Here is a 13592-nt window from a genome sequence, read left to right as displayed (position 1 = left end):
TGACAATTTAGCGCTGTTAGCGGTACTTACAATGAATATGTCAGGGCACATTGTACACATTATTGAATATTTGTAACATATTTAAGGTGGAAAATAAGTATTTTTAAAGTTTAAAAACTCCTTAATGCACCTTTAAAGAAATGAATGACAATAAAGAAAGAGAGAAACAAAAGCAGTGCCTGCAGTGCAGCTTCCTTCATACCTGCTCAGGTGATGTGAATGTAGATTCTCTTTCATTTGATTTTCTTTTGTTGCACATAGGTCTGGATTTGAAAAGCCACAGAAATGTTTGTTTTTAAAGAGTGTGTGAGATGTGCACCTGTTTGTATGTGAGAAATGGAATATTAAACCTTAGACTCAGTACTCAGCAGCTCCACAGACCACCAGAGGCAGGGTTTCCGCAGGTATTGTCCCCTCTGCCCTTTAAATGCCCGTTTCAACACTTCAGTAGCCAGAGTTATCGTGGCAGTCTTCTCCGTTTCACAATGTGGCTTCATACAGCCAGAGGTTGAACGGTGCAGAACTGAAGTTGGTTTTGAAATGGCTTTACTCTGGTGAGGAGACGCCGTCATGGCTGAGTGAACGGCTGAGCAGCACGGAGTCTTCATGGGTCCTGGAGTGAGAGCGCATTACCCTGGAAGCTTCTGAACAATGTGTCCTGATTACTGCAGCTCCAGGACTGAGGTCATTTATACCAGGACATTACAGTTCATGAAATCCTGGTTCTCATCTGAGCGCTGGAGAGCTGCTTCTGTAATCCCTCTGTCATTGGACAGAAGTCGTCGGGTGAGGAGGATGGAGTTCCAGCCTTATACAGTACACATGCAGAGTTTGTGTCAGTAAGCAGTGGCTAAGAATAACCTGAAACCAGCAGTATTTACTCAGCAGGCTGCTGCTGCAGAACAAATATATCATTGATGAGCTAGACGGAGCGCACACACCCTGATAACACTAACAGGAATAACTGTAGGTAGAGGCTGCTGTGGGGGTTTGAGTCAGAGTCGGGGTTTCACTGCACAGGAGGTTTAATTTAGGAAACACACACAAGTCAGCTGACAGCACTCAGCATAGAGCTCCAGCCTTCTCTGACACGTGACTCATTTTACCCAAGTTATATAAACAAGATACGGTCAGGTGCTGTTTTTGGATCACAGTTCATGACGAGTCTAAAAACGATATTCAGTGTTTTCCTGCTGTGGGAGAGAGCAGAGAGGCTGATAGGGTCCTGATGGGGCTCAGCTGTGTTGTGTTGCGTTGCCTTTCTCTGGTGTCGTTTCCCCAAACTCACCGCTGAAGTCAGATTAGATCACATCACCCAGTTCTGGTTTTGGTCTGGATCGAACCCTCAGTCTGTGTAGTTCAAAACTTTGTAGTGGGATTGGGATAACTCGGATTCAACACATCTGGGTTGTTCTGATCCCCATCAGTTCGGTGGATTCAGACTAGTTTTCAGGAATAAAATGTGATTTAAACTAAATTCAGATTTGTCAAATAAACATTCGTCATGATGTAGATATGCATTTAATTATTGAGAATTTTTTGCCGATTTTAAAGCTGTCAGTGTAAATTATAGACTTCATGTTCAGGTCGTCCAGGCCTCTTGATGGTCCACTCTGGATCAGTGATGTTGTGGTGCAGTCCTTTCAGCTTGTTTGAGTAACTGGGATAAACCTATTGAAGTATATATGTGATCTTGGATTGCTAAAAGTGATTTGAACATGTGGCTAATTCTGATCCAGACTACACCTTTTGAAGAGCTGGTGTATGGTTAGGGTCCAGCTCAGTGCTGTGGACCCGGACCGTTCCCTGGTGAGCTGGGCCCACAAAGCCAAGCTGTCATCCCGTGTGAAGCAACGAGAATAAGCTGTGTTCTGTGGACTGAAACATGTTGGTCATTATGATTTTAATGCTAAATATTTGCAATAATTGACAGTTTGCACACTGTGACTGCAGGTCCAGAAGATCAACGTGTGCTACTGGAAAGAGAAGGTTCCTGGCTCGTATGACCTTAAGCGCCGGTTTCCCTGCTTCGTAGTACCTGAGTGTCAGGAGACCGACGTGCACATCTACGGCCTTCCTTCCAACGAGTACCCCGGCCTGATGAAGGTAAGACTGAATCCCATTTTCATTACAACTCAGCTGTTTTAGATTTCCACCTCTCATTGAGACGTTTGTCCCAGTGTCCACTGGGGAGTCAGTGGAGGTGGAGGGGGTGGGTGGGGCTGTGTTCCTCTTCTTCTTCACTGTCTTCAGAGTTGAGCTCCAGGTTGTCCAGTCTGCTTCAGGACACCAGGTGGTCTGTCTCCCTCCTGTAGGCGGACTCATCTCCATCAGGGATGAGTCCTCTGAGGGTGGAGTCGTCTGCAAACTGCAGCAGTTTGACAGACTGGAGACTGGAGGAACATCTGGTGGTGTTCAGGGCCAGGAGCAGGGAGAGAGAACACAGTGCTGAGGGGATCCAGTCCTGAGGGGCTCCGGTCCTGAGGGGAGCCAGTCCTGAGGGGATCCACCCCTGAGGGGATCCAGTCCTGAGGGGATCCAGTCCTGAGGGGATCCAGTCCTGAGGGGATCCAGTCCTGAGGGGATCCACCCCTGAGGGGATCCAGTCCTGAGGGGATCCAGTCCTGAGGGGATCCAGTCCTGAGGGGATCCAGTCCTGAGGGGATCCAGTCCTGAGGGGATCCAGTCCTGAGGAGCTCCGGTCCTGAGGGGCTCCAGTCCTGAGGGGATCCAGTCCTGAGGGGATCCAGTCCTGAGGGGATCCAGTCCTGAGGAGCTCCGGTCCTGAGGAGCTCTGGTCCTGAGGAGCTCTGGTCCTGAGGGGATCCACCCCTGAGGGGATCCAGTCCTGAGGGGCTCCGGTCCTGAAGGGATCCAGTGCTGAGGGGATCCAGTGTTGAGGTTCCGGGAGTCGGACTGTCTGACAGGAAGTCCATGATCCACCTGCAGGTCAGGGTCAGCTGGTGGAGCTGGTCCTCCAGGAGAGCTGAAAGCCACCAGCAGGATCACATCAAATCAAAAACAAACTTTATTTGGAAAGAACTTTTCATATTCAGAAAAAAACAACACAAAGTGCCAAACAGTAAAATCAGTGTAAAAACAAAGCCTCGCCATTAAAGGAATACTCCAAAGATTTTGGACCCACACCCTATCCCAATCATTTACAAAGTGAGATAAGCTCATAAATACCTTTATTGTGTCCGTTTGTCCAGTGGCTGGATCCCAGCTGTTAGCATCGTAGTTAGCTTAGCTCAGCTGCTGGAGGTGAAGAGGAAACAGAGCCGGACTGACGAAAGTGGACAAAATCCTCCTTCCAGTGGTCCAGGGGACGGCGTGTTAGCACGTGAAGTAAATCCGAATGGTTATAAAACATTTTAAAAGACGTGTTGTCTTTTCAATCCGTTAAAATAACGTTTTGATACACAGACCTGCACATGGCAGAGCTCCGCGGAGGGATATACCGGAGCACAGTGGCTGAGTCTATGGCTTCTACTGCTGTGCTCCGGTATACCAGAGCACAGCAGCACAGCAGCAAGCTAACTACGATGCTAACAGCTGGGATCCAGCCACTGGACGAGTGGACACAATAAAGGTATTTATGAGCTTATCTCTCTTTGTAAATGATAGGGATAGGGCGTGGGTCCAAAATCTTGGGAGTATTCCTTTACTCAAATGCATAAAGTATAGTATAAAAGTACTAAATACTATACTGCACCCACACAAAGCAATTCAAAATAGTATTTTTTACAAAAATGTCCAACATGGCTCATATAATCCAAAATATAGAGACTGCATAATCCAGTCTAGTCCACCTTCCAGTGCTTCAGATATTTCCAGCCGCTTGTTGAGCAGGCGCAGTGTTTCCAGCTCTCTGAGAGGACGGACATCTGAGCAGAATGATGACAGTCAGCTTGAAATGCAGCCAGTCCAGGAACCATCCTTGTAACTGAAATGAACACACTGCCTCTCTGAAACAACCGCAGAGCTGGAATAGGGTTCCCCTTCACCACAACAGATTTCCTTCTGGAATACTAACCTGCAGGATTTATGCATTTGTGTCACAACGTCCCATCATGTCAGCGATGACCTTCATGATTCTGTTTCTCTTCATTTCTTCTGAAAACAATCAATGTCACAATGTTTCCAATTTTTCCAATAATTTCTGTAAAAGCTGAAACGGCTGACACCTCAGATTGAAATGTTTGACTATTTCCACTCCTGCTCAAACTGCTGCTACAGGCCTCTGATGACTCCGCTTCACTTGGCATTTTGGTGCTTCAGCAGAGGATCAGTCTGTCACATGCACAGAGGAGAGGGGGGGATGGTGATGCCAGCTCATGTTACTCATCCTGCGGTTGTCTGGCCTGTTGGGAACTGATGGGAAATGCATCATGGAGCAGAGGAGCAAAACCCATCCCATAATATCCTCTGTACCACTTATCCTGTTCAGGCTCACAGGGTGCAGGAGCCAAACCCAGCTCCTTTTGGGCGAGGGCGGGGTCCACCTGGACAGGTGGAGGGCGGGGTCCACCTGGACAGGTGGAGGGCGGGGTCCACCTGGACAGGTGGAGGGCGGGGTCCACCTGGACAGGTGGAGGGCGGGGTCCACCTGGACAGGTGGAGGGCGGGGTCCACCTGGACAGGTGGAGGGCGGGGTCCACCTGGACAGGTGGAGGGCGGGGTCCACCTGGACAGGTGGAGGGCGGGGTCCACCTGGACATTTCGCCAGTCTATCACAGGACTGACACGGAGGGACAGACGACCGTGCACACTCACATGCACACTGAGGGGCAGTTCAGAGTTACCAATCAACCTGAGCTGATTTTATGATTGAATCCAGTTAACCTGAACTAACCTGATTGTTGGACCGTGGAACCTTGGGAGGAAGACACACGCGCACGCACACACACACACACACACGCAAACTCCAAGGCAATCGCACTAATCACTTCATACAAAGACCTAAATGACTGAATACAGAAGTGTTTGCTGGTACAGAAGAAATTAGAGTTCCTAAGTGTGGCGAGATAAATCAGATTAACGGAAGCCAGACAACGCTACCTCTTTATTAAATATGGAATTTCAAAAACACACATTCACTCCTCTTAAAAGAAGGGGAAGAGGGGGGAGCCCATCAGGAGCTGAGGCTTACCGGAAGGACACGGGTAGTAGAGGGAATGAAGGCCTCGGGAGGATCACCCCAGACACACGTGGACACTCTCACTCGCTGAAAATAAAGGTGAACACACTCAAACAAAAAGGGGTGTGCAGCACATCACACAGGGAGACCCACCACCCAGGGACACCGATGCCGCCACCGTCGTGCTCAGCTTCTGAAAGGGAGGGAAAAAGACAAGGGGAGTTAAAAAGGGTTTTTCCCTCACATTCATACATTCGAAAAAAGGAAATAAATAAACACGAGGGGAAGGGCAGCCACAACTCACAAGTAAAATAAATAAATGCAAACCTGTAACTGCCACACCCCAACAAAACAATAAATGAAAATAACCAAAAGAATGAAAACAATTAAACAGTAACCAATAGAACAACAAAATATACCAACACTTGTCTGACAAAATTAATCAAAGCAGAAAGAAAAGATAATAAAGCAAAAAGATCGCTTCCGTCTTCCGCCTGGCGTTCCACAAGCGTTCAGGCTCTGTTCAGGAGGTCAGCCAGTGGATCGGAGTGCAGCGAACTGCAGGAGCCGACTCCACGGAGCGGAGGCAGACCAGGCGTGATCACGTGTGCCAACGCTGGTCGTGGCAGCAACCCGGAAGGACAAAACAGCTGGCAGGTTCCACTGCAGATTGATCAGCCACTGCTAATATACAATTGAAAAAGGCAGTCATACACCTGCATGAACCAGCTTAGAATGTGAGGGTGTCTAGACGGCGTACCTGGCAGAAAAACATCTAATTGGCACACCCAGTAGGAGAGGTGGGGGGTCGGTGACCTCACGATAGCCACCTAAACACAGACAGCCAATTACAGGCAGCTGATCCTGACAGTAGGGGTGTGCCTCAGGAAGGAAAGCTGTATTCACTCACCTAACAGCAACTTGGCCCACAGATGAGGGGGAAAGGCACCCCAAACTCAGCCCAACAGGCAAACACAGCTCGCACGGCTCACACCAGGAAGTGAGGAAGCCCAGGGGCGGGGTCTACTCCAGACTCAGCAGCAGAGGCTGCACCAGTGAGAATGGCCCTGTTTTATACACAGCTCCCCCTAGCGGGATTGGTTAATTATTACAAGCCAGGAGAGGGCCTCCTCCTGCTACATAAGGCTGCTTTCACACCTACAGCATGTGGTCCGCTTGAAGCAGACTAGAGTCCCCAACTCCTGCAGGTTCGGTTCATATGCGCTGGTGTGAAAGCGGACCAGTTAGTTTTGGTCCGGGACAAAGAACCGTACCGAGACCTCCTGGAGGAGGCGGTCTGGGTGCGGTCTAGGTGCGGTCTAGGTGTGGTCTGGGTGCGGTCTGGGTGCGGTCTGGGTGTGGTCTAGGTGCGGTCTGGGTGCGGTCTCGGTGCGGTCTGGGTGCGGTCTCGGTGCGGTCTGGGTGCGGTCTCGGTGCGGTCTAGGTGCGGTCTAGGTGTGGTCTGGGTGCGGTCTGGGTGCGGTCTGGGTGTGGTCTAGGTGCGGTCTAGGTGCGGTCTGGGTGCGGTCTGGGTGCGGTCTGGGTGCGGTCTGGGTGCGGTCTGGGTGCGGTCTCGGTGCGGTCTCGGTGCGGTCTCGGTGCGGTCCCGGTGTGGTCTCGGTGCGGCCCGCTGCTGGTGTGAACGCTGACCGGCCTCGGTCCTGTCCGCTCTGTTGTGGAGAAGGCTTTTTGGTCGGCGGAGGCTTCCGTAGCAAGCCGCGCGGCGCATCACGTCACACATGCTGGCCAATCAGGGTTCACTTCCGTCACCCAAAACACACTATTGTGTGAACAGCGCCACCAAGGGGCAGGAGGGTCATAGTGGTGAGTTCATCTGCAAAAACAAGTGGTGTGAATGAACCGAACTAGTTGACAGCTGCAACGTTTATGAATAATTTATGTCCGAACCGAACCACTCTAGGACTAGTAGGTGTGAAAGCACCCTAAAAGGTCCACAGTGGAAACCAGACTGTTGGACTGCAGTTTGTTCTCTCATGTACCTTGCCCAGCTCTAGGTTCTCCACAGTAATACTGTCACATGATGTGTGCAGGTGTGCTTACATATAGGTAAGAAGACCGATCCGGACCAGCGGGACCAGCAGAGCGACCGCTCCGACATCGCCCTGCTGAAACGCTACATCTCCCGCTGCCTGCCCGGCCTGGAGCCCGAGCCGGCGGTGGTGGAGAGCTGCCTGTACACGGTAAACACTCCGACCCTCTCTAACACCCAGCTCAGGTTCACACCGCCGCATTACAGGTTCAAAGAAAACAGCCAGACATGACTTACTCCTCTCTCTGTGTCACATTTCCAGTTTGACAAACGTTTGCACTGTGATTGTTGAACACCAGCATGTTTGGGATGAAAGCTGCAGATGGCTCCATGTGGTCAGCCTTGGTCCCACCCTAAACTACTGTGTCAGTCTCACTGTTTTACAAAAGAAACACATTTTTTCAGTCAAATATTTCTGGTGCCAAAAAGTAGCTTCCTAGTAGCATCCTGTAAAGCTCACATGTACAGGTTTTTAAGCCTCTTCTGAGCTCAGTATGCTCTAAATAATAAAGCTCGGTGATCGTTCAGGCGGTCGGCACACTTGTCTGAAGAAGCTGGAAACATGGCTGCAGTGCTGTGAATGCAGTGTGAATGACTAGTTGGTGGTGGTCGGAGGGTCCGTTGGCAGAACGGCAGCCTCACTGCTGCCGGCGTACCCCAGGGTAGAGCTCACCACCGCCGGGTATGGAGTGAATGAATAGTGCAGTTGTAAAGCATCTTTGAGGGTCCAGAAAAGCACTATGCATGATGATGATGATGATGATGATTATTATTGTTATTGTTATTATTATTGTTGTTGTTGTTGTTGTTGTCAGCAGCCGTGATTTGCATTTGATTCTGATGGAATATGGACGATTCTGTCAGGATTTACCGTCCAGACGGTGTACACAAGCTGTTAAATACACTAAAGGGAAAGATGCATGAACTTTCATTACAGAATTGCGCGTGTGTGTGTGTGTGTGTGTGTGTGTGTGTGTGTGTGTGTGTGTGTGTGTGTGTGTACCTCTGTAGTTAAATGATGTCTGATGTCTAAAATGTACGAAAAGCAACAGTCTGAATCCAGCTGAATGTTCTCTCCTTTTGAGACTCGTTGAAACAATCCCAATCCGGTCAGTTTGTCTCTCCAGTCTGCATTGTTCTCTCAGTTTCTCTCTTCCTGTTTTAGTCCAGCCTATCAGGTGTGAATGTTTTGCTGGTTTGCAGATGACCCCGGACCGGCACTTCGTGTTGGACCGTCACCCCACTTACAAGAACATTGTGATCGGTGCAGGGTTCTCAGGTAAGAAGCATCCAGGTGAACCTCAGCCAGCAGTACACAGAAATCCAGCAGAGAGGTCCGGAGCGTTTGTTCTGGAAGGAGCATGGCGGGTGAGCCAGAGTCCAGTCTGAGGAAGAGACGAGGTGACGGATCGGTATGAAATCACTGTCAGTCTGTGGAAGGCTGCAGAGAGGACATGCTCATGTGTCACTTTGGTTTGTCACTGTTTGTTCAAACAACACAGAAAATTCCACATCTTCCAGTTCAGTCTTTAAAGAGTGGAGCACAGTGCCGCTGGACGTTTCAGTCCTCTGCAAATGTTGAAATGTCTCTTCATTTTGGTTTAGTAGACATACTGAACAGAGATTCTTTCCACTGCAGAGGAATGAGACGGTGGAGCTCGTGGTTGTGTGATGTTACTGCCTTTCATCAAACGGACCGGTTCTGTGTTCGGTTCCTCTGTGCTGAGAACAACCAGCAGTCTTGTGATAATTGTGATTTCTTTTGCCATTGCTGCTGTCAGAGCAGAGTTTGAGCAGATGTTAAAGAAGAGGGCTCTTTTGAGTGAACTTTTGAGGTTCTAGGTATTATTAGAACCTGTGGAGCAGAAACCGCTACACCTTGTTGGAACTGATGTCCAGGTTGGAACTGAACTTGATGCAGTTTCCCTAAACTACCTCTGTATGGAGCACTGGAACATATTACTATGAGTACTATCAGTATTCATTTCTTTTGGTTTGATTTTGTTGGGCTGATGGGTTTGCTACAGCTGGCTCATGAGCCCAGACCTAACAGGGACACGATACAAGGTTTGGTCTAATATGTTCAATCTTAAACAAGCGAGACCCACAAAGGGAGAAGCAGAGGATGAGCCTGGCAGGGAACCCCGCCCACCTCTTACTGATCAGATCCTCCTGAAACGGAGCCGGCCATCCCTGATACTGGGGACATTTTATAGCCATCATAGTACAACTGTGATGTGAAAGTTATGTCGCTAAAGCCAGCTGTGTTACTCAAACTTTGACCGCACAGCAAACACAGATTGGAAAACTGAAGCTGATGTTTGGTTATCAGGTGGGGGAACTCTGGGCTGGCCGTGGCCTGCTGACTGCTTCAACAGCTCTCTTAGACCGTCACTGTAAGGCTGCTGGAAGACATGCCACTGCTGAGGACTGACGACAGTACAAACTGTTCCAAGGTGCTGAAGTCCTGCACAAAATGTCAGGGTCACAATGAAAATGTCAGAAGAGCAGAAAGTGGCACTGAGCTCCGTGCATGCTGAGTTTAAAACCAGAGCCGACAAAGAATCTGCAGGCATGCGTCACATCATGATAGAACATTGTTTATCCATTAGATTCATGACCTCGTCGCTATCCGTCCTTCACACAGCCACTGGAAACAAATGTAGGCGAGTTCAGTCCGACAGCACGCCACCGGGAGCAGCATTTTACCACGCCACGCGCTAGGCCTCATGGGAACTGTAGTATTCCTTCAGGAAAAACACTACCGCTTTGTCCACTGGCGCCACCAAAATCCACGAAAACTGAAAGTTCCTTAGTTGCTTTAACTGTATTTTTTGTTGTTTTTTTTTTGGAAATGTTGGCCCAGAGTTAGCTCAACATCCCACATCAGGAAACTGACCAATGGGATGAAACGGTTGAACGGAATCCACACTCAACTGTCCTCTCAGCAATAAGTGAGAAGGAAGTGGGGAACACTGTTTCAAAATGCAAAAATAACCCATCTGTCATGTTATTGACATGAGCCGAACCCTGACCTTCTGACCCTGAAACTGAACCCCAAACCTCAAATAAAGTACTGTATCTTCTGACTGCCGTGGTATGCACACGATGGTTGTCAGGAAAGTCATTAGCAACACAGTAAAACCTCCCAGCCATATCTGCAATTTGTTATTTCAATGTGTTTCCTCAATTCTAATGAAAATACAAAAGTCATTCCAATTTACAAAAATGAAAGTAAACACAACCATACAAATTACAGACTGATATCTCCACCACCACGAATCTCCACAATCCTAGAAAAACTCCTGACTCAAAAAGCTGCTTGAAAAATACCAGATACTTAGTTTCAGAACTAAGACAACCATTTCCATGGCAATACTCCAATTCTCTAGAAGAAGTCACCAACGCACTTGAGCTACAAAAACAAACAAACAAACAAACAAGAAAAAACAACAACAACAACAACAACAACAACAACAAAAAAGACATGCAGTTGGGAGTTTTGATTTCAAGAAATGCTTTGGTGCAATCAATCACTCAGTCCTGCTCAATAAGCTTCAACTATATGGGGCTGGCTGGGGAGTGGCTGAGGCCTCAACCACACACCCGCGGCTGTGCGGCGGATCTGTCCGGTTTGCACGGTGTCTGCGCGGAAAAATCAGAACTGCATGCAGACAGATCAGTCCTTTCACACTCCCCGCGCGTGGCCCGGTCAAAGCCGCGCGGCGGTTTCTAAATAGAAACTAAGTCTATTTTTCTGCACGGACTTGAGCGGGCTGTGCGCGGCGTCCCGTTGAAGCCAACGGCATAAACACACATCTCGTGTCAGCTGGGCTTTCTCTGCAGCACTGAGCTCCTGTCTGCCACAGACCGTCACCCCAGAGGCTTCCAGGGTTCTGCTCCGTCTGGTTTTCCGCGGCTTGGAGCGAGTCCCATTGAAAACAATGAAGACAGGGCCTCGTTGTCATATATGCAGATATATGTTCCGTTTGAATTTACTATTCGGCGCAGTTGAGAGGAGCGCGTGTCTAGATACACATATCTAGAGATCTATATCTATGGGGATGGCTAGTAGCTCCGTCATCGAAGCTGAATACGTCACTTCCGTGTCCAAAGGTGCGATGGTGCAGTGCTGTGTCCCGTGTTGTAACAGGAACGATGTCAACAAAACCATATCCTACTACCGCTTTCCTCTGATATTACATCATGATATTATTTTTACTGATATTACAAATAACGAGGTGAACTCACGTTATATAGATCAGATTTTTATTGTTTCATTTGATGATGTCTCAGAGCCAGACAGCAGCAGCACCGCAGCCACGTCTCCTCCTCACAGCGGGGACGGTCCCACCGAGACACACACCCAGCACCGGACCCGGTCCTGAACAGGACTCTGGACCGAGCAGGACCCGGGACTCAGTCCATGAGGCCGGCGCGTGCCCCCCGCTTCCGGTGCTGCTTAAATTAAAGACAATTTATAGAAGTCTAAATAATTTTTTTGGCTAAACGTCCTATGTCTGTATTTAATCTCCCTTTAGCTAATATTGTTTTCCAGGCTGCTGGCTTCACATCACTGATTAAATAAATCATTTGCTAAACTTTAGAGTTCATTTACATTTCAGTCGCGGTTCCTCAGGTCCTGCTGGTTCCCACATCAGCTCCTCTCGTGGCGCCGGCGCATCAACAGTAACTATATCAGCCAGTACAATATGGTGTAAAACAGCACAGGACAAAATAAAGTCACATCTTTTCAGGGCTGAGCAGCAGCGCCCCCCGCTGGATCTGAAGCTGCTCTGCAGCAGCTGTGTGTCGTTGCGCACTGTTAAAACTGCCTCCTCTCCGTGGCAGGATAGACCAGCGGAGTTATCCAAAGTTAATAATCCTTTATTAATAACACAAGGGGGATATTATTAGATATTCTGTAAGGGCTTTTTTTTATTATTATTATTGTTATTTTACTTTTTAACCTGTAATGAATGTGTGCTGCTTCTGCTTTATGGCGTGTTTGAGGTTTGGTTTAAAATTATTTCCCTGGATGACACTTCCAGAATAAACTATACGTTGTCCACAAACCGCAGACAGACAGAACCCGATTCTAACATAGCTAATTAATTAGTAGTTAAGTTACACAGCTTGATGCGACGACTGACACCCTGGTGTTACTGCTAGCTCACCTCAACCTCGTAAAAGTTGTTTTTCATTGAAGCCTGTACTTTCCATTTCAGACTTCCACCTGTCACCACAGAAACATCTACAGCTCGGTTTGAGTTGTAAACGTTTAAACCTCTCTTCACTGACTTTGGAAAGTCAGCAAAATTCACTGTTACCATGAAAAAAGTGAGCGGTTCTTTGGCAACAGCCATTGTGTTTACATTGCGCGCTGGAAGCCTTGGACCCGGAAGTGACTTGTGACGTCACACTAGCCACTCCCATAAGTCTATGCCGGAGCTACGGACGCCGCATTGTGTTGTGTGTTTTTGACTCCCGATGCTGATGCACGTTTCTGGATGCTGCTCTTGGGAATAAACATCCTTTCGCTCCCGAAACGCCTCTGGGATTACTTCAAACATATTACACTAGTAGCCCGTTGCCGCGGACAACCCGCTCACGCAGACCGCGCTGTGAGAAAGGGACGCCTGAACACGCCGCTCCAGCGCCGCGCCGTCTGCACGTCCGCCTCGCGCCGCGCAGTGACCGCGTACGTGTGAATCAGGCCTAAGAAGTCACTTATCAGAGAGAGAGCATGTCTTCCTGTCGTCCTGTCTTCAACGTCTTCCTGGAGTCTCCACTTCCTCCACCGTATCATATCTGTAACTACCGTCCTGCAGGTACAGCTGACTTTCCACGGGAGGTGGATATTGGTGGAATAAGGAACATGCTAATCCCTATTCGAGGACTCCTGGGAGATTTTGTGAGCTCTGCAGACCATGACGGGGAGACCAGTGGCGGTTCCAGAGCACTGGACTCAGCCTGCAGCTGCAGCTGTTGTAACAGTGCCACCAGGCTGTGAAGCTTCGGTTTCCACTCTGACAGATGGAATTGAACATGTAGTGTAGTGACTGATGTATCAAAAATGAACATACTGTATGTAACAACGTGGCTGTTTTATCATCTTCTTGTTAAACACGATGGTCTATGAAGGGAGGCTCAGTGCTTTAAATGTCAGCCAAGTTCATTTTTACCTTCATGGTAGTAACACATTATAAACACAACATGCTAAAGTCACCGTGACCTTGGCGCTCATGTTGGAAATTTATCTTTAAATACGTCCAGAACACAAACCCTTGATAACTCCATCCTCTGGTCTGTGAAGAGTCTGATCTTCTGGAACAGTCTGATCTGGACTGAAGTGAGGTCTGGATTGTTCTGGTCCTTATCTTGAGGCGAACTGAGTGGTTT

The 13592-nt window shown here is 48.5% G+C and overlaps 1 protein-coding gene across 2 annotated transcripts in view; it reads left to right on the top strand.

Moving 5' to 3' along the window:
• Positions 1–13592, top strand: part of pipox (pipecolic acid oxidase) — a 49810-nt gene that overhangs the window by 34245 nt on the left and 1973 nt on the right. The window contains exons 5-7 of one of the 2 annotated variants that reach the window (XM_030108533.1): positions 1954–2106; positions 7192–7341; positions 8394–8469. In XM_030108533.1, the coding sequence (XP_029964393.1) occupies positions 1954–2106; positions 7192–7341; positions 8394–8469 (379 nt within the window). The remainder of the gene's footprint in view (positions 1–1953; positions 2107–7191; positions 7342–8393; positions 8470–13592) is intronic. The other variant, XM_030108534.1, reaches the window with a different exon arrangement.

Source organism: Salarias fasciatus, chromosome 14, assembly GCF_902148845.1.
Source record: "Salarias fasciatus chromosome 14, fSalaFa1.1, whole genome shotgun sequence".
NCBI lineage: Eukaryota > Metazoa > Chordata > Actinopteri > Blenniiformes > Blenniidae > Salarias > Salarias fasciatus.
The sequence above is the reverse complement of the archived record's forward strand: the minus strand, read 5'-3'. Positions and strand labels throughout refer to the sequence as shown.